At 43.2% G+C, this 19,534-nt stretch overlaps 1 protein-coding gene across 2 annotated transcripts in view; it reads left to right on the top strand.

Moving 5' to 3' along the window:
* ipmkb (inositol polyphosphate multikinase b) overlaps window positions 1–12,850 on the top strand; it is a 126,990-nt gene extending 114,140 nt beyond the window's left edge. Inside the window, exons 6-7 of one of the 2 annotated variants that reach the window (XR_015079251.1) lie at window positions 7,061–8,098; window positions 9,495–12,850. Coding sequence is in view for 1 of the 2 variants with exons in the window: in XM_085994903.1 (XP_085851029.1) it covers window positions 7,061–7,683 (623 nt within the window). In the remaining variant the exon portion in view is untranslated. Of the gene's footprint in view, window positions 1–7,060 lie in introns of both variants that reach the window. The other variant, XM_085994903.1, reaches the window with a different exon arrangement.
* Window positions 12,851–19,534: the final 6,684 nt, after the last annotated feature.

Here is a 19,534-nt window from a genome sequence, read left to right as displayed (position 1 = left end):
GGTTAAGGACATCTCTTCTGGGCTGGAAAGAAACTTGGAGTGGGAGGGGGAGGATCCAGTTGTCGTGGTCCATGTTGGTACAAACGACGTAGATAGGACAAGGAAGACGGTTCTGTTAAAGGAATATGAGCAGCTAGGGGTCAAATTAAAAAACAGAACCTCAAGGGTAATAATCTCTGGGTTATTACCTGAGCCACGAGCGAATATGGCTAGGATAAATAAAATTAAAGAGTTAAATGCGTGGCTCAAAGACTGCTGTGGGAAAAATGGGTTTTGCTTCTTGGGACACTGGCACCAATACTGGGACAGGAGGGAGCTGTTCCGTTGGGACGGACTCCACTTGGCCAGTGCTGGGACTAGAGTCCTGGCGAATCATATAACTAGGGCTGTAGAGAGGGCTTTAAACTAATTAGTGGGGGGGAGGTTTCTAGAGAGCAAATAATAGAAATGACAACAGAGAAGGTCTTAGGTAGCAGTGGGGGAATTAAAAAACAGAACGTGTCAGGAAGGGACAGAAGGTATGGAGCAAAAAGTGAAGTACTAAAAAGGGAAAAAACAGGAACTAAGTGTTACAAAACATATTTGAAAGTTCTTTATCTGAATGCACGTAGCATTCGTAACAAAATGAATGAGTTAACGGCACAAATAACGACATATGGGTATGATCTTGTGGCCATTACAGAAACATGGCTGCAGGGTGACCATGACTGGGAATTAAACATACCAGGTTATTTAACAATCAGGAAGGACAGGCAGTAAGGGAGAGGAGGTTGGGTGGCTATGTTAATAAAGGAAGGAATCACTATAATACAGAGAAATGATATTGGGTCAAAGGAGCAGGATAGTGAAACAGTTTGGGTGGAGATAAGGAATAATAAGGGGAAAAAAACACTAGTGGGTGTAGTCTATAGGCCTCCGAACAGTTGCAACTCTGTTGGACGGAGTATTAATCAGGAAATAGTTGAGGCTTGTAATAAGGGAACAGCTATAATTATGGGGGATTTTAATGATCATATTAACTGGACAAATCAAATTGGGCAGAGCAGCCTTGAGGATGAGTTCATTGAGTGTATTAGGGATGGGTTTCTTGAGCAGTATGTAACTGAACCGACCAGGGGGCAAGCAACCTTAGATTTGGTCCTGTGTAATGAGACAGGATTAATTAAAAATGTCCCAGTAAAGGATCCCCTTGGAATGAGTGACCATAACATGGTTGAGTTCCATATTCAATTAGAGGGTGAGAAGGTTGGATCTCAAACAAGCGTGCTGAACTTGAATAAAGGAGACTATGAAGGTATGAGAGCGGAATTGATTAGAGTGGACTGGGAAAATAGATTAAAGGGTAAGACGGTACATGATCAGTGGTGTACATTTAAGGAGTTATTTTACAACTTCCAAAAAATATATATTCCACTGAGGAAAAAAGGGTGTAAAAGAAAAGATAGCCATCCGTGGCTAAGTAAAGTAATTAAGGATAGTATCCGACTAAAAACAAGGGCATATAAGGTAGCCAAATCTAGTGGGAGGATGGAAGATTGGGAAGTCTTTAAAAGACAGCAAAAAATAACTAAAAGATTGATTAAGAAAGGGAAGATAGATTATGAAAGTAAATTAGCAAAAAATATAAAAACAGACAGTAAAAGTTTCTATAGTTATATAAAAAGAAAAAGGGTGGCTAAAGTAAATGTTGGTCCCTTAGAGGATGAGACCGGGAAATTAATGGTGGGAAACATGGAGATGGCAAAAACACTGAACAATTATTTTGTATCAGTCTTTACAGTAGAGGACACTAAGAATATCCCAACACTGGACAAACAGGGGGCTCTAGGGGGGGAGGAACTAAATACGATTAAAATCACTAAGGAAGTGGTACTTGGTAAAATAATGGGACTCAAGGTGGATAAATCCCCTGGGCCTGATGGCTTGCATCCTGGGGTCTTGAGGGAAGTAGCGGTAGGGATTGTGGATGCATTGGTAATAATTTTCCAAAACTCACTGGACTCAGCAAAGGTCCCGGCAGACTGGAAAACTGCTAATGTAACGCCCTTATTTAAAAAGGGCAGTAGGCAGAAGGCTGGAAACTATAGACCTGTTAGCCTAACATCTGTGGTTGGTAAAATGTTAGAGTCCATTATTAAGGAGACAGTAACGGGACATTTGGATAAACATAATTTAATAGGACAAACTCAGCATGGTTTCATGAAGGGGAAGACATGTTTGACAAATTTGCTGGAGTTTTTTGAGGAAGTAACATATAGGGTGGATAAAGGGGAACCAGTGGACGTAGTGTATTTAGACTTCCAAAAGGCATTTGACAAGGTGCCATACAAAAGATTATTGCTCAAGATAAAAAATCACGGGATTGGGGGTAATATTCTGGCGTGGGCGGAGGATTGGCTATCTAACAGAAAGCAGAGAGTTGGGATAAATGGTTCGTTCTCAGATTGGCAACCAGTAACTAGTGGTGTTCCGCAGGGGTCAGTGCTGGGTCCCCAACTCTTTACAATCTATATTAACGATTTGGAGGAGGGGACCGAGTGTAACATATCAAAGTTTGCAGATGATACAAAGATGGGACGGAAAGTAGTGAATGAGGAGGACATAAAAAACCTGCAAAGGGACATAGACAGGCTAAGTAAGTGGGCAGAGATTTGGCAGATGGAATACAATACTGGAAAGTGTGAGGTTATGCACTTTGGCAGGAAAAATCATAGTGCAAGTTATTATCTTAATGGCAAGAAACTGGAAAGTACTGTAGTACAAAGGGATCTGGGGGTCCTGGTGCACGAAACTCAAAAAGTTAGTATGCAGGTGCAGCAAGTGATCAAGAAGGCCAATGGAATGTTGGCTTTTATTGCTAGGGGGATGGAATATAAAAACAGGGAGGTATTGCTGCAGTTGTACAAGGTATTGGTGAGACCGCACCTGGAATACTGCATACAGTTTTAGTGTCCATACTTAAGAAAAGACATACTTGCTCTCGAGTCAGTACAAAGAAGGTTCACTCGGTTAATCCCGGGGATGAGGGGGTGGTCATATGAGGAGAGGTTGAGTAGATTGGGACTGTACTCATTGGAGTTCAGAAGAATGAGAGGCGATCTTATTGAAACATATAAGATTGTGAAGGGGCTTGATCGGGTGGATGCGGTGAGGATGTTCCCAATGATGGGTGAAACGAGAACTAGGGGGCATAATCTTAAAATAAGGGGCTGCTCTTTCAAAACTGAGATGAGGAGAAACTTCTTCACTCAGAGGGTGGTAGGTTTGTGGAATTTGCTGCCCCAGAAAGCTGTGGAAGCTACATCATTAAATAAATTTAAAACAGAAATAGATAGTTTCCTAGAAGTAAAGGGAATTAAGGGTTACGGGGAGCGGGCAGGAAATTGGACATGAGTCTAGGTTCGGAATGGTCATGGCCCTGTGGGTAGTGGAGTGGGCCCAGGGGCCGTGTAGCCTGGTTCTGCTCCTACTGTGTTCTAATTCTGTGTTAGATTTCAGGAGATGGTTTTATTCCTGTTCCTGGCTGGGGTGGAGATCGCCTTTACAGAAGGTAAGTACTGTAGAAAATATAGGGACAGAGTGATCTCCTGGAAGAATTTCAATCGCCTAGATGGGTCGGAGAGGAATTTCCCAGATTTTTTTCTCCCAAATTGGCCATTGGGTCTTTATCTGGTTTTTCGCCTCTCCCGGGAGATCACATGGGTTCGGGTGGATGCACAGTGATAGAAGATTTGAGGTTAGGATCAGATCAGCCATGATCTTATTGAATGGTGGAGCAGGCTCGAGGGGCCGATTGGCCTACTCCTGCTCCTATTTCTTATGTTCTTTATTAACAGAGGCATAGAGTACAAGGAAGTTATGCTAAACCTTTATAAAACACTGGTTAGGCCTCAGCGGGAGTATTGTGTTCAATTCTGGGCACCACACTTTAGGAAGGATGTCAAGGCTGTAAGAAAGGGTGCAGAAGAGATTTACTAGAATGGTACTAGGGATGAGGGACTTCAGTTATTTGGAAAGACTGGAGAAGCTGGGGTTCTACTTAGAACAGAGATGGTTAAGAGGAGATTTGATAGAGATGTTCAAAATCATAAGGGGAATCATTTGGGGCGCTATTATCGGCCGCGCGCAAAGTTTAGCGCCTGGCGCTAATTATCACCTCCAATGGGAAACTTGGCTTTTGTCGCCCCTGGAGGTGATTGGAGCGCTAAATCAGGCGCTTCACACCTGTCTTAAGGCGCAAAGGCCGAGGAGCGAGGCGCTACCTCAGAGCGCTGGCGAAGTGAGGAAGGGCAAATCAAAATGAACCTGCAAAGTGCTGCTCAGTGCTCGAAAATCCTTCACACAGCGTTGAATCTCTCCAGAAGTCTCTCTCTCTCTCACAGAATGCGAGGTGCAAAAATGTCACCAACAAAAAAAGGCAGGAAGCGGTCACCTTTAAATAGTGCTCCCCCAGTCCCTTTCTGACTGCAAAACGCTCCCCTCAACCTGTCGTTGCTAGCGGCAGGCGGTAAGGCAGGGGGCGCCACTCAATATCCGGTCCGGGGCGCTACCGGGGCGTTGCGCACTCGATTGACGTCATGATCTGCCGACGCAGGAGATCGTGGCGGTAGTGTTTAGCGCCACCACAAAATGTCTAGTTAATTTCGCGAGCGGCGCAAACATCGCCGCGCCCGGGCGCTAGTTGCTTTGCGCCCCATTAGTGCCCTCTTAAGACGCTAGCGGGAGGTGCAAACAACTGAATTTTTCCCCCATAGAATCATAGAAATTTACAGCATAGAAGGAAGCCATTCGACCCACTGTGTCTGCGCCGGCCGACAAAGAGCTATCCAGCCCAATCCCACTTTCCAGCTCTTGGTCCGTAGTCTTGTAGGTTACAGCACTTCAAATGCATATCCAAGTACATTTTAAATGTGATGATCGTTTCTGCCTCTACCACCCTTTCAGGCAGTGAGTTCCAGACCCCCACCACCCTCTGGGTGAAAAACGTTCTCCTCAACTCCCCTCTAATCCTTCTACTAATTACTTTAAATCTATGCCCCTGTTTTTTGACTTCTCTGCTAAGGGAAATAGGTCCTTCCTATCTATTCTATCATGGACTGGTTTTGATAGAGCAAATAAGAAGAAACTGTTTCAAGTGGCGGAAAAGTCAGTAACCACAGGACACAGATTTAAGGTGATTGGCAAAGGAACCACAGGCAACATGTTGAAACATGGGTATGGTACGCAGCGAGTTGTTGTGATCTGGAATGCACAGCCTGAAAGGGTGGTGGAAACAGATTCCATAGTAACTTTCAAAAGGGAATTGGATAAATATTTGAATGGAAGAAAGCTACAGGGCTATGAGGAAAGAGCAGGGGTGTGGGCCTAATCGGATAGCACTACCAACGAGCTGGTACGGGCACGATGGGCCAACTGGCCTCCTGTGATGTAGCAGTCTATGAAGCCAAATGGCACTCAATGAGCCACAAAACAGATTTACTGAAGGTAATGGCCATGAACAGATGCAGAGAAGCTGAAACCATAAAACTACCATTTCCCTGAGTGAACTGAAGTAAAACCCTGCATATGGACAAGTGCCTCTAAATTGGTATAATGAGATGCGCATTCCTTGAGGAGGAGGAGGCATTTAACCCTGTGATTATATTAGCTTTTGCGGTTAGATCATTCAGCGATTTGAATGTTTTTAGGAAATGTTCTATTACATTTAGTAACTTCAGCTTTATAATTAGAGAAATTGACAGCTTTTGTTCTGGAAATCAAGTACTGTATTAAGAATGTACTCTGTAAACTACACAACGTGAATACATGAGAGTTAAACAGTGTGGTGAAGTGGAGCAATTGAATATATAAAGGCTGTGAATTTAATATCTTTCTCTGGTAGTAAATATTTGCATGCAGCTTTAACTGTCAGTGGCAAATGCTCTTCACAACTTGAACCAAAGTGGGACTGATAATGGGGATGGTAATAGAGGCTGACTGTTTAGATTGTGAAACATCTGGCTGTGAACTGTACTGTGAGCAAAGTTTTATAATTTGTTGTATCTTGAGTGGCAACCCGGAGACATTTACTTGTTAGTACTGATGGGATGGTATGCAAGTCCTAAACAGCTGGCAGCATATTTTGTCACTATACTGATACTCTGTGTGAGAGCAGTTGTGAAAATGGTGATTTTAATCATTTTCACCCCTTTGTCCAGTCTCTTCTCAAAACACACCGACTTATGCTACCGTGTGCACAATGTCGTTACACTACACAGGTGCCCATTCTTCAGGAGCCTAGGTAGTATCAGCAGGTGTCAGCCGTGGCTTAGTGATAGCACTCTCGCCTCTGAGTGAGAAGGTTGTGGGTACAAGCCCCACTCCAGAGACTTGAGTGCATAATCTAGGCTGACACTTCAGTGCACTACTGAGGGAGCGCTACACTGTCGGAGGTGCCGTCTTTCGGATGAGACATTAAACCGAGGTCCCCATCTGCCCTCTCAAGTGGACGTAAAAGATCCCATCGCACTGTTCAAAGAAGAGATGGGGTGTTCTCCCGGTGTTCTGGCCAATATTTATCTCTCAACCAACATGACTAAAACAGATTATCTGGTCATTATCACATTGCTGTTTGTGGGACTTTACTGTGAGCAAATTGGCTGCCGAGTTTCCAACGTTACAAAAGTGCTTCATTGGCTGTAAAGCGCCTTGGGAGGTCCTGAGGTTGTGAAAAGCGCTTTAGAAATGCAAGTCTTTTTACTTTCACAAAAGCAAAATACTGCAGATGCTGGAAATCTGAAATAAAAACAGAAAATGCTGGAAATACTCAGCAGGTCAGGTAGCATCTGTGGAGAGAGAAACAGCGTTAAAGTTTTAGGTCGATGACCTTTCATTAGTTCTCACCTTACCTATTATATGTGGTGTGATCTATTTGTTCTGCTGTTTGGATTGTTGTCACAATGTCACCAAGGCTATTCAGTAAAGAAACGTAGATTTCCTCTTTCCCTTTTTTAAAAATTAAAAGTAGATACTGAGGTGGATATTTAATGGTTTTCTCACTATTTTGCCAATCTTTTTGCAGGTCTGTCGAGATTCTTCCACGATGGAAGCTGTTTGAGGAAGGATGCTGTTGCTTCAAGTATTCGAGAGATTGAAAAGATACTGCAGTGGTTTGAGAAGCAAAATAAGCTCTGTTTCTATGCAAGCTCCTTACTGTTTGTTTATGAGGGGTCGCCTGAGCTGCCAGTGACGGGTGACGGAGATGCGCCCCACAAACCAGCAGCACCAAAGGGAATAAGGCGAACTGGAGAAGTAGTGGAATACAACAATAATGTACATGTTACCGAGAATGGAATGGTAGAGGCCTCAGTTGGTCAAAGCCTATCCAATATGTACGCACTTCACAGGAAGGGGTGTTTCAGGGCACATCAAAGCGTGGTCCCACTACAGCTGAAGAATGCAGAGCAAGACCACAGCATATGCAAATGCTTAACTCTCATTTCACCTGGACAGCCAAATGGCAATGAAATGAAGCAATTGGAGAAAGATTTGATACATACATCCAGCGTGCTTCAGGAGCCTCCAGAGGTTGATGTAAGAATGATAGACTTTGCACATGTGTTCCCTAGCAACACAAAAGACGAGGAGTACATTTATGGGCTGAAACATTTAATCAGTGTGTTACGAAATATGCTGGATGATTAATTTTTTATTTTTGGGGGGTAGGGGGGAGATTGGGAGCAAGGAAATAAATGAGGAGCAATTATATTGATTTCTGCACAAGTTCTGATGCATCATTTTGTGTTTATAATGTGATTCCAGGTGTATTGTATGTGCTTTTCATTGTACAGTACTTCTGGTGATTGATTTGATGTTTATAATAGCTCAGGAAAATTTACCAACTCATCATTGACAGCCGCTGAAACAGTTCCAAAAACCTACAGAGGGCAGCTCAAGCCTAGCAACTACTGACAAGGAAATTTATGAGCTCCCACTGTTTGTAACAAACCCACAGACTTCAATGATGGTAATTGGTTTTTCAGATATGTAACCAACTGCCTGCCAATCCTAGGCATGGAACTTGTGCCTACGGACTAATTCTATCTTCAGTGAAGACCAGGTTAGTCAGACTTAAGATTGTTTTGGGGATGTTGCTGCAACTTTTCTGGAGATGTGTATTTTATTAGCCTTTTTTACAGTTGAATTACTGCAGTTCATATAAAATGTTTGGTCCTTTCTATGTATAATAGAAATTGTCAATTGCCTCTTTGTTTTGACACATTCAGCTAGGATTCCCTGGAGAATTTCAGTCTTGCAATGGTTTGTTAATTTATGAATGTAATGAAAGCTAATGCATAATATCACCATCAAGTCACCTGGACTCCCACAGCAGGATAGAGCAACATATGCATGTTATGTATACATTTAAAAAAAAAATCCTTCATTCTTTACATCTACTGGGTTCTGCAGAAGCTGAGGTGAGAGAGGACGAGGCAAGATTCTTTTTGATGCAGTCCATCCATTTACTGGCCTTTAGAGTTCAACTTGCACCTCTAAATGAAATGCTCCATGAGATTTTAATCAAAGTTTTAAGTGTCTTCTATCCTAACGCTGGGTTCCTTTCAAAATGAGCACACTTTGACTTGTTCACATGTCTCATTTGCTCATCTATGAGAAGTGATATATCCTGTGAATAACTTCCACAGTTAACATTGAACACCCAGTTTAACAAGTTATTGATTTGATTTCCTCGCATTGTCCTCTGGGCTGCTGTGTGTTTGGGTCTCCCATTATAAAGCTGGCATGCTAGGAATTGTTGTTGTGTTGGGCTGACCATATGTCTAAGAACATTCAATACGTGAACACTAACTCCTCAGATCAGCAGCGAATGATCTCTTAGCCTTCACTATTAGAATATTAAATGAACAAGCAACTGCACTTGCACAGTATGTTTATGTCCCCATAACTGACTTGTGACTCCAGTAAGATAGCCCTCATTCTTACTAGCTGGGTAGCTTGCTTCAATTTTCATTATTTACATTTGTATGGTGGGAACCTTGCGACAAGTTTTTACCATATGAAAAATGGCCAAATTCTTGGCGCTAGTCAAGATGTGTATTTGAACATAACATGCAAGCACTAAAAGCAAACCTTTTTTGCAGTTCTTAAAAATGCACTAGATTTCAGAATATTGGGTTCCTTTCATTTACAGTTTACATTTGCACAGATCTATGTACTTTCAATATTTTAATTGCTTTTTAAATGATTTCCACATTGCTATCACTTATTTTACCAGGGTTCAGGAGGTGAATTTTGTGACCTGAAGTGTGGCAGAGCAGTAATATGTAGTACAAATGAATAATGCATGTAAAGATTATGTTAGACATTTAAATGTATTTACCAAATAATGTGTGCATTTTCTAAAAAAAAGTTATTTCTGAAATATTTTTTAATTGTAAACTATGCTTTTTTGTATGTTAAGAGGTTTACATTATGCAACTGTACATTCCTCATAGGCCTGTTATATCCCTCAGTACTACTGACTATTCGTGCAGACTTCAAAAAATGATTGACAGCTTGCCTGTTTTGGATCTTGAAGAACGTGGATGATTTGGACTCGATTATTTTCTACCAGATGTCAGAACTATATCCTCCTCTGAGCATCTACATACATCCTAAGGGGAGGGATGGAAATGGCTTGTTTGTTTTTAAGCAGAGCATCATTTCAGTTAGTTTTCACCTAATCAGTTGGAGTCTAAGAAATGATGCTGCTAAATTAACCATTGACGTTGGGAATATGAGCAAGCTTTAGTTTGCACGCTACTTGTCCATTTCACTTAATTTCACCAGCTCCTCTACCAATTTTACATTGATTTCTCCCCCTAAGACTGGGCCCTATTGATACAATCCTAACCAATCCGTTTACCATGGTGTAGTCTGAAGGCAGACCTTTTGCTGGTTGTAAGCTCGACCAGGGCTTGGCGCGTTGTGGAGACATCACCTCTTTGAATGGATTCTTTGGGGGAATGTGATACAGGCCTGGCCAATTTTTAAAAACCGTTTTAGAACACCTTTCCACTTCTATTTAAAAGGAGATGAAATTCACTAATTTAGTTGCCTCAAGGTTTTTAAATTTGATAATTGTGCTGGCTATGACTTACTGCATAACCTAATAGTTTGATGGTTCCATTTATAATCATTGAAAATTCAGTCCTGGTTGCCAGTGAATTTACAGCTGTTTGTGTTACTGAGGAGATGGCTGGCTGAAGGGATGATTGACTTAGCCTGCGTCAGCTGGTGGAGTTGGGCATTCCGTTACACTGTTTCATCTTTTGGAATATATTTGGAATACATTTGAGGATTTCAAATCTTTCTTTTTATCATCTCTTAATAGGTCTGTTATACAAGTAATATCACTGTATTTCTTCGTGTTGTGCTGTTCAGGCTCACACTGTTCAATGCAAGTTTAGGTAACATAGGAAATGTGCATTCAAGTGCCAGTAAACCGTCACAGTCACTAACTTGGATTAGATTGTTTGTTTTCAGCTCTTGCAATTTGTGCTGTAAATTTTAGTGTAACCATGTATACAATGCAACCTCAAAATTATTTTTATAAAATTTCGTCACAAGCCATTCCACCAAACAACTGCTAGAATTTTGCTTCTCTGCTGGGCGTGGAATATATATTTTAGATGAATGAAGGTTCTGTAACCCATATTCGTTTTTAATTATTTCAAAAACATTGTTGAAGATTGTTAAATCTAATAGTATTTTCTGGCTCCTCGTTAAGATTTCATTACAGTTCTACATTTGTTAGCAAGCGGACCCGAAAACATTTAGGTATTCTGTCACTTAATAAACTTGTTAGCATCTGTGAGTCCATTGAACTGCCTTTTTTCCCCAGGTCAAAAGCATGTGTGAAGACAGTAGAATCCTCCTGATGGGAGCTCCTCTGTGATGGGCAAAGCATTTATCAGACTGTTCCCCTTCTGAAACTTGTTGTGAAAGGCATTGGAATAAGTTTGTATTTGAGCAGTTGTGACAACATGCCTATCAGTGGGCTTCTACTGTACCAGAAATTCTGCATTTGACATAATGTCTCGTGTACATACTTTCAATTGATGAAACCACAGAAAGGTTTTGCACCGCAATACCGAGTGCAACCTTCTGCATTCACAGACTCGGCCCCCTTACAATGGTCTGTGAGGCTTTCTTTCAGTAACATTTCTCTCATAGAAAAAAAGATTGTAGTGAACAAAATGGGATTATTTGGTATTCTTTCAAGCTGCAGAGCTGTTGTGAAATTACAATTATGAAATATATTTGTTTTGTAAAAAGGATAATATATGCTGGTATGTAAATTTGACCTTTTAAAAATGCTCTGTATAGAAAGGTGAAAAATACTTTTAATGCAGTGTATGTATATATAAAATATATGGAATATTTTGACTGGCTAAATTACAGAATACTTCAATTAAAGTATTGCTCAGTTTCATATTTAAAGTACCTTAAAATTTCTTGCCTTTTACATTGATGAAACTAACCTAAAATTATCGATAAGCCACATTTTCACAGACTTAATCTTGATTAAATTAGTTACCGTTCGATACAGATTGTACTGCTTCACTTAAATGGTGCTGCATACTTTTTTCTTTTGTTTTTCCAAATCAATACTGAATACAAACTTGACTTTTTCCACAGTGGTGGATTTTACACTGATTGAAACTGCGTTCACTTTTCATTATATTGAAAGAGGACTGAGGTGAAGATGGGCTGCCTCTTCTTGCATCAGCACACACTTGTCGTTTGTGGTGAAGCATGGCATCAAATAGAGAACGGTGCATGCACCAGACCTCAATCTAATTTCAGCTTGACTTGTTGCAAAGGGAAGCTTGCTGCAATGTACCTGAGAGCGAACTGTGAAACGAGGTTGTTCATTTAATTTGCTTTGATTCAAATTAACACCGACTCCAGCGTTCAGTGTGCAGCTTTGGTGGGATCTGTGGGATCGGGAGCCAGGTTATGAGAGGCTTCGTTTCTTCCTCGCAGTCCCAATTAAGTGAGGAATTTATTGCCACATGAAGTGAACATAATTTTCCTTATTTTTACAGTGAGTCAGCATCCTTTTTTAATGTTGGCCTATCGAGACTGGGCATTAAATTTGAATACAGAACAATCTACCCGTCATTCCTTGTTAGTTGGATCAGCTTTTGCATAAGTTTCAAACTATTTTTAAAACATTGCGCACCAAATTTGGTACAAGTTAATGTCAAATTCATCAGTCACCTTACTTTACAGTTCATTTAGAAAAGCGCTCGTATTCTGGCTGAACTCTTGGATAAACAATGACTTGCTTTTAACAGGAGCATTTTGAAAATGTGTTCCCTCAATTTTAGATAATAAAGTACAATTTTAACTGCAGCCTAGATGGGCCAACAAGTGGGAATATTGCCCCCTTTGTTAGTGAGCGTGCACACAGACACTTTAGTATTATGGGAAATGATGCTGGAATTAGTATGAAAGTATCAGAAAAGCAGCAAATGCACATTCATATACTGTGGTTATTTATAATCGATCATACATAATGTATCTCAGTATAGTCTGACTAATCTATCTTCTAATATATAATGAATTGTTATCTTTGTTTTGATTGTGATGAATTATATGCATAACTTGTTTTGCTACATATGGAATGCAGGGGTAATTGCTGATATGTAATGGGTGCTACTTGTTTTACAGAGGAATCAAAAGCACTAACTGATGAAGATTGCTTACTTTTGTAATTTAATATGATAAAAAGATATTTAGATAAATCACATAGCTGTATATTTGGCAAAAAATGGAATTACTAATAAATTTTCTGTAAACAACGCACCTTGAGTTTGTCATCTCTTGCATCCAAGAGTTATTGTTGCAACTAGAATGGGAGAGCTAGTTAAAGAGAATTGTCACGTATTCTTGATACAGACCTGATTTTCACTGCTCATTAGTTTGCATCGCATTATGCTACACCAGGCAATGTTTTTGCCCACTATGACGAGAAGCTCTGGAATTCCCTCCCTAAATCTCCTCCTTTAAGATGCTCCATAAAACCTACCTCTTTGACCAAGCTTTTGATCACCTGTCCTAGTATCTCCTTATGTGGTTTGGTGTCAAATTTTGTTTGTTAATGCTCCAGTAGTAGTATGGACACCATTGGATAAATGGTTGCGGTTGACCATTTTATTCAGACTCTGCTGTATAATGTAGATAAAGAGCCACAACTGTGTTCATGCATTGTGTTGCTAATGTACTGCCATCATTCCCACAGTTCTTAAAGTGAGTCTGTAATATTTCCTTGAGTAAATACAAAAACCTGTGGAACCAGCGACTCTGCACCAGAACCTCAAATATCATTGATGTTTCTAACTGCTTTTTAAATTTCTTTTTCTGCCTCATCAGTCAACTGTAACCCATTCAACTTGCTTCTGCATCACCTTCTCAAACAAGTGAGGCAAGATATCCAGCTTAATGTATTGATCTGCTACTGACCTTTCTGTCACACTACCTGTTGTCTCTTGGATTTTTTGACATTGTATTGTATTTAAATACCGTGGGTGTCAATGAGATTCTGGCACTCAGGGCTGTTTTTTAATGTCGTGGAGACCTCAACTCATTGATACTATTGTTAAGTCTGATTTAAAAGATATATTTCTGCAAAGAACCCAAAAGATTACATTTAGATCATTTGAAAATACTTCGGATGTTTTGAAAGTTATACTTTCAAACGTCAGTGAATTCAGTTTGGGGAACGCACAATGGAAGGGGACTAAGTGCATATCTCTTTTAGAGAACCAGCAGTGGCACGATGGTCCGAATGGCCTCCTTCCCTCACTGCAAAATGCAACGAGGCTACCTCAGGAATAACTCCATTACATTCTGAGATTTTAACTGATCAGCTCTCAACAACAACAACTGGCATTTAACATAAAATGTCCCAAGGCGCTTCACAGGAGCGTTATCGAACAGAATTTGACACCAAACCATATAAGGAGATACTAGGATAGGCGATCAAAAGCTTGGTCAAAGAGGTAGGTTTTAAGGAGCATCTTAAAGGAGGAGAGAGAGGTTTAGGGAGGGAATTCCAGAGCTTAGGGCCTAGGCAACTGAAAGCACAGCGCCAGTGGTGGAGTGATGAAAATCTGGGATGAACAAGAAGACAAAGACAGGCTGGTGAAATGGGTGGACACGTGACCGATAAAATTTAACGCAGAAAAGTGCAAAGTGATACATTTTGGTAGGAAGAACGAGGAGAGGCAATATAAACTAAAGGGTACAATTCAAAAGTGGGTGCATGAACAGGGAGACCTGGGGGTATATGTGCACAAATCGTTGAAGGTGGCAGGACAGGTTGAGGAAGCGGTTAAACAAGCTTACGGGATCCTGGGGTTCATAAATAGACGGCTAGAGTACAAGAGCAAGGAAGTTATGATGAACCTTTGTAAAACACTGGTTCGTCCTCAACTGGAGTATTGTGTCCATTTCTGGGCATTGTACTTTAGGAAGGATGTGAAGGCCTTGGAGAGGGTGCAGAAAAGAATTACAAGAATGGTTCCAGGGATGAGGGACTTCAGTTATGTGGCTAGACTGGAGAAGCTGGGGTTGTTCTCCTTAGAGCAAGGAAGGTTGAGAGGAGACTTGATAGAGGTGTTCAAAATCATGAGGTGTCTAGACAGAGTAGATAAAGAGAAACTATTCCCATTGGTGGAAGGGTCGAGAACCAGAGAACACAGATTTAAGGTGATTGGCAGAAGAACCAAAGGTGACATGAGGAAAATTTTTTTTACGCAGGATCTCGAATGCACTGCCTGAGGGTGGTGGAGGCAGATTCAATTGTGGTTTTCAAGTCGGCACGGGCCGAATGGCCTCCTTCTGTGCTGTAACCATTCGATGATTCTATAAGTTGTCTATACCTGGATAGGTGACATCTTTGTCAGAAGATTAACCTGTACCTGTCCTAATGAAACCACTTTTGTATCTGAACACTGCCTTGCATGCTGGATCCCAACATTGAAACCCTTGTTCCAATGTTTTTTTTAGAAAGAAAAACATAAGATGCAACATACACGCGCATTTTGCAATTGGTGGTAATTTGAGTATTTTAGCTTTTAGTAACTGCTGACAAAATCTTTGACTACAGCATCAAGGTCGATGGCTCAGCATTTGTCTTCCAACCTCCTCTGATTTTATTGAGGTGACTGTTCTCTTTTATGACAATCACTGTGATTATATTCCTCTTGAGCACATAAAGCCAGGCTGACACTCCAATGCAGTGCTGAGAGAGTGCTGCACTGTCGGAGGTGCCGTCTTTCGGATGAGACGTTAAACCGAGGCCCGTCTGCTCTCTTAAGTGGACATAAATGATCCCACGGCACTATTTCAAAGAAGAGCAGGGGAGTTATCCCCGGTGTCCTGGCCAATATTTATCCCTCAACCAACATCACTAAAACAGATTATCTGGTCATTATCACATTGCTGTTTGTGGGAGCTTGCTGTGTGCAAATTGGCTGCCGCGTTTCCTACATTACAACAGTGCCTACACTTCAAAGTATTTCATTGACTGTAAAGTGCTTTGGACGTCCTGAAGATTGTGAAAGGCACTATATAAAATGCAAGTGTTTCCTTTTACAATAAGAATGAACCTGCATTAACATAATGCCTTATCACACCCTCAGGATATCTCAAGGAATTTTACAACTTCCCTTTAACAAACGATTGGACTGCAAAAGTATTGGAGCCAAACATGGCAACCAACAACAAGGTTCTGGAAACAGCAAATGAATGAATGAACAGCCAATCTGTTTTAGACAATGTTGATTGACGGAAACAAGTGCTCTACTCAGAGCTCCGACACGGCAAGAGAGCCCCAGGTGGGCAGAGGAAACACTTCAAGGATACCCTCAAAGCCTCCTTGAAAAAGTGCAACATCCCCACCAACACCTGGCCCAAGACCGCACAAAGTGGAGGAGAAGCATTCGGGAAGGCGCCGAACACCTCAAATCTCTTCGCTGGGAGCAAGCAGAAGCCAAGCGCATGTCAACCCAAGCACCCCACCCACCCACCCCTTCAACCACCGTCTGCCCCACCTGTGACAGAGGCTGTGGGCTCGATTTTGCCATTGGTGTGGGCTGGGGGCGTGTCAGTCGCTTTTCGTGTTAGCCACCCGACTCCAATTTGATGTGGGAAAAATATGCGATTTTCCCCTAATTGGGCAATTGATTTCCAGCGTGTGGGGACCCCTGCCCACTTAGTCTTTCCATCCTGAAAGTCACCTCCGATGACGTCATCAGTGCTGCTGGATTTAAGGCCTGCAAGCAGCCTTGCTTCTTCTGCAGACTGCAAACCTTATGCCCTTTGCTGTGATAGTATCCGCCAGCCAATATGTCCAGCAGTAGGCCAAAGTCTGCACCAAGGTTCGATGACGCCGCCCTGCAAGCTCTGGTGGAGGGAGCAAGAGGAAATAAGGAGGTGCTCTTCCCTTCCTCGAGGAAGAAGCCTCCCCAGCAGACGAAAGCTGTGTGGATGTAAGTGGCCCAGGAGGTCAACTCTTTGTCTATGTGCCGCAGAACCTGTCTGCAGTGCATGACCTTCTGCGCACTGGAAAAGTGAGTATAACTTTCCCATCACCCTCAATCTGATCCCCATTGCCTCTCCTCACCAGCACTCAGCTTTGACAACCTCTTCCTCCACATCTCACTTGACACTGACATCCCTGCACCCTTACCCATTCCCTCTCTATGGTCACATTCACCTAAGTATTCGACTATGCAGCCCTTACACTCCCTATCGCTGTGATGCTATGAAAACAACTTACAACACACAGGGAGGGCCCTTGGTCTTGCAACCTCACTCCATCTTTGTCTCCTTCTAACCATCAATGATACGGATTCTCTACACTCACTCCTTCATTCTCACTCAAATTCCACTTGTCTCCCTCATTGCAGGAAAAGAGAGCTCACAAATAAGAGGGAAAGAGCGAGGACAGGAGGAGGGCCACCCTCAGTAGCCCAGCTCACCCCCTGGGAGGAGGCGGCCCTGAAGATCATGGTAGTGGAGGAGGATGCGCAAGTCGGGGACGGACAGACGGGTGCATCAGAGCAAGCTGGTGACAGAATAGTTTATCATCTCTCTCATTGACATTGCATAAGTCACTGATAATGATTCTGATGCTCTAACAGATTGACTTTTGATCATCTGCAATATTCAATGTGCATGTAACCTTGGCCTCACATCTCTGACTCTTTCCTTTACTCCCCCACAGGACCATCGAAAGCCCCCATCCCTACTATCCAGGAGGAACAACCTGAACCTCCAGACACCTCAGAGGAAGCTGCCACCTCTGAGGGCGCAGCGTCAGCAGAATTCAGCACACCCAGCACCAGCGCAGACACTCACACTTCGGTGGTACCTTCGCGAGATAGTGCAGTGTTGTCACCTGATGTATCACAGCTCACAAGTGAGCATCAGCAGATGGTGGAGACAGGGACAGCAGTGGAGAGTCCTAGTCAGAGGGCACAGGACTCTGACAGCTCGGCTCAGCTGCATGTCGACCCTCTGCCTCCGGGTCCATCCAGAAGTCCAGGAACTCCAGGAAGAGGTGCAGGAGTCTCTGGCAGGTTTTGTCTCCAGGGTCGCTGCGAGTGTGGAGCGAATGGAGGAGTCCATCGCTAACATGAGCAGAGCCTTTGTGAAGGCGTTGGCGCATGAACGCATCACCATGGAAAGGATGGTGATGCACCATGGAAAGGATGGCTACCTCCATGGTAAGGCTGGCTACCGTAGAGGAGAGGATGGCTACGGTAGAAGAGAGGATGGCTACGTCCATGGAGGAGCTTAGTCGCCAGGATATGGAAAACATGGTATTTGTTCAGAATAGACTAACATCTCTTGAGGAGCGATGGTCAGCTCTTGAGCAAACAAACCAGACCTTCAGGCAAGTCCTCGGGAGTAGGACTTCCAGTACAGAAACGGGTCCTCATGGCCCCCCTGAATTGCAGCAAGGTGCTGTCAAGCCACTTGCTAGCTCTGAAGTGGGGCTGACCCATGAGAGGGATGTTGGTGGCATACAACAAGGAAGTGGGGGCTCCTCACCAAGCACTCACATGACCATGCCACTGCAGAGCCCTCAGTCAGAGCCCCACCAGAGTCCCCACCCAACTGAGATCGGCGTCTCAACCCCTGCACAACTGCAGGAGCAGCAGACTGTTGCTGAGCCCTCACAGGTTCGCAACCCCAGAGGACGCCCGCCAAAGGTGTTGAGACAGGAGCAGCAAGAAAGTGAGCAAGGGGCCTCCACATCTGCTGAAGCCACAGGGGAAGCACCACGTAGGAGCACACGTAAGAGGAAGATAATGCACAAGTAGTCACAAGGGTAGTCACTTGGGTGAAATGTTATGTTTAATGTTGAAAAGCCATCTGTTGGTTATTGTCATTAAAAATTCTGATGTCAACTGTTGTAGTTGTGGTGTGTGTCATATCGCTAATGGGGCTTCCACATTGAGGGCTTAGGATGACTTGCAATTGTCAGTATGGTGGTCAGAGTGGTAGGAACTGCAGGTTCTTGGCCATTGTCGATGCTCTGGTAAGAAGGTGCGAGGCAAAAGTGCTTGATTCGCTAGGCTAAGCAAATCTGTCCAAGATGAGTGTGTGCCTTGCATCCCGGCCAGCAATGTGCTCATATGCTGCTGGCGCTGGTTGATGCGCCTCTGCAAGCTGGTCATTGTCGCTCTCCTCCTCCTCCTCCTCATCTGAGGAGGCTATGTGATGAGCCACTTATTCCTCAGGCATCTGCAAGCCATGTTGTGAAGTGCACAGCAAACCATGACGATTCTGGAGACCCTGGCTGCTGAGTACTGCAGGGCTCCACCTGATCTATCCAGGCATCTGAAGCGCATCTTCAGCAAGCCGATGGTTTGCTCGATTATGGATCTGGTGGAAATGTGGCTCGAGTTGTAGTGCTCCTCAGCTTCGTTGGATGGGCTCCTCAACGGCGCCATTAGCCGTGTCTTCAGGGGATAGCCCTTGTCTCCAAGTAGCCATCCGTTAAGTTGGTCTGGCGGACTGAAGAGTGGAGGCACACTAGACTGGCGCAGGATGAAGGAGTCATGGCAACTGCCAGGGTACTTGGCACAAACATGCAAAATTTCCTTCTTGTGGTCACACACAAGCTGTACGTTGAGGGAGTGGAAGCCCTTGCGGTTGACAAAAATACCTGGATTGCGATGGGGTGCCTTAAGGGCCACATGTGTGCAGTCAACGATGCCCTGCACCCTTGAAAATCCTGCCAGATTGTCAAACCCAACCGAACGCGCAGTTACACTGGCTTGATCCTTGGAGAAATGGATGTGATTGTGCACGATGGCAAAGAGGGCATCGGTTACCTGCGTGATGCAAGTGTGTGCGGCCTCCTGGGAGATGCCGCTGATGTCTGCTGCTGATCCCTGGAATGAGCCTGAAGCAAAAAAGTTGAGTGCGGCGGTGACTTTGACGGCCACTGATAAGGGGTGTCCACCTGCTC

Source organism: Somniosus microcephalus, chromosome 8 (assembly GCF_052327205.1).
Source record: "Somniosus microcephalus isolate GS21.2 chromosome 8, FLI_Smic_1.0, whole genome shotgun sequence".
In the NCBI taxonomy this organism is placed as follows: Eukaryota; Metazoa; Chordata; class Chondrichthyes; order Squaliformes; family Somniosidae; genus Somniosus; species Somniosus microcephalus.
This window is presented reverse-complemented; position numbering and strand designations above follow the sequence as displayed.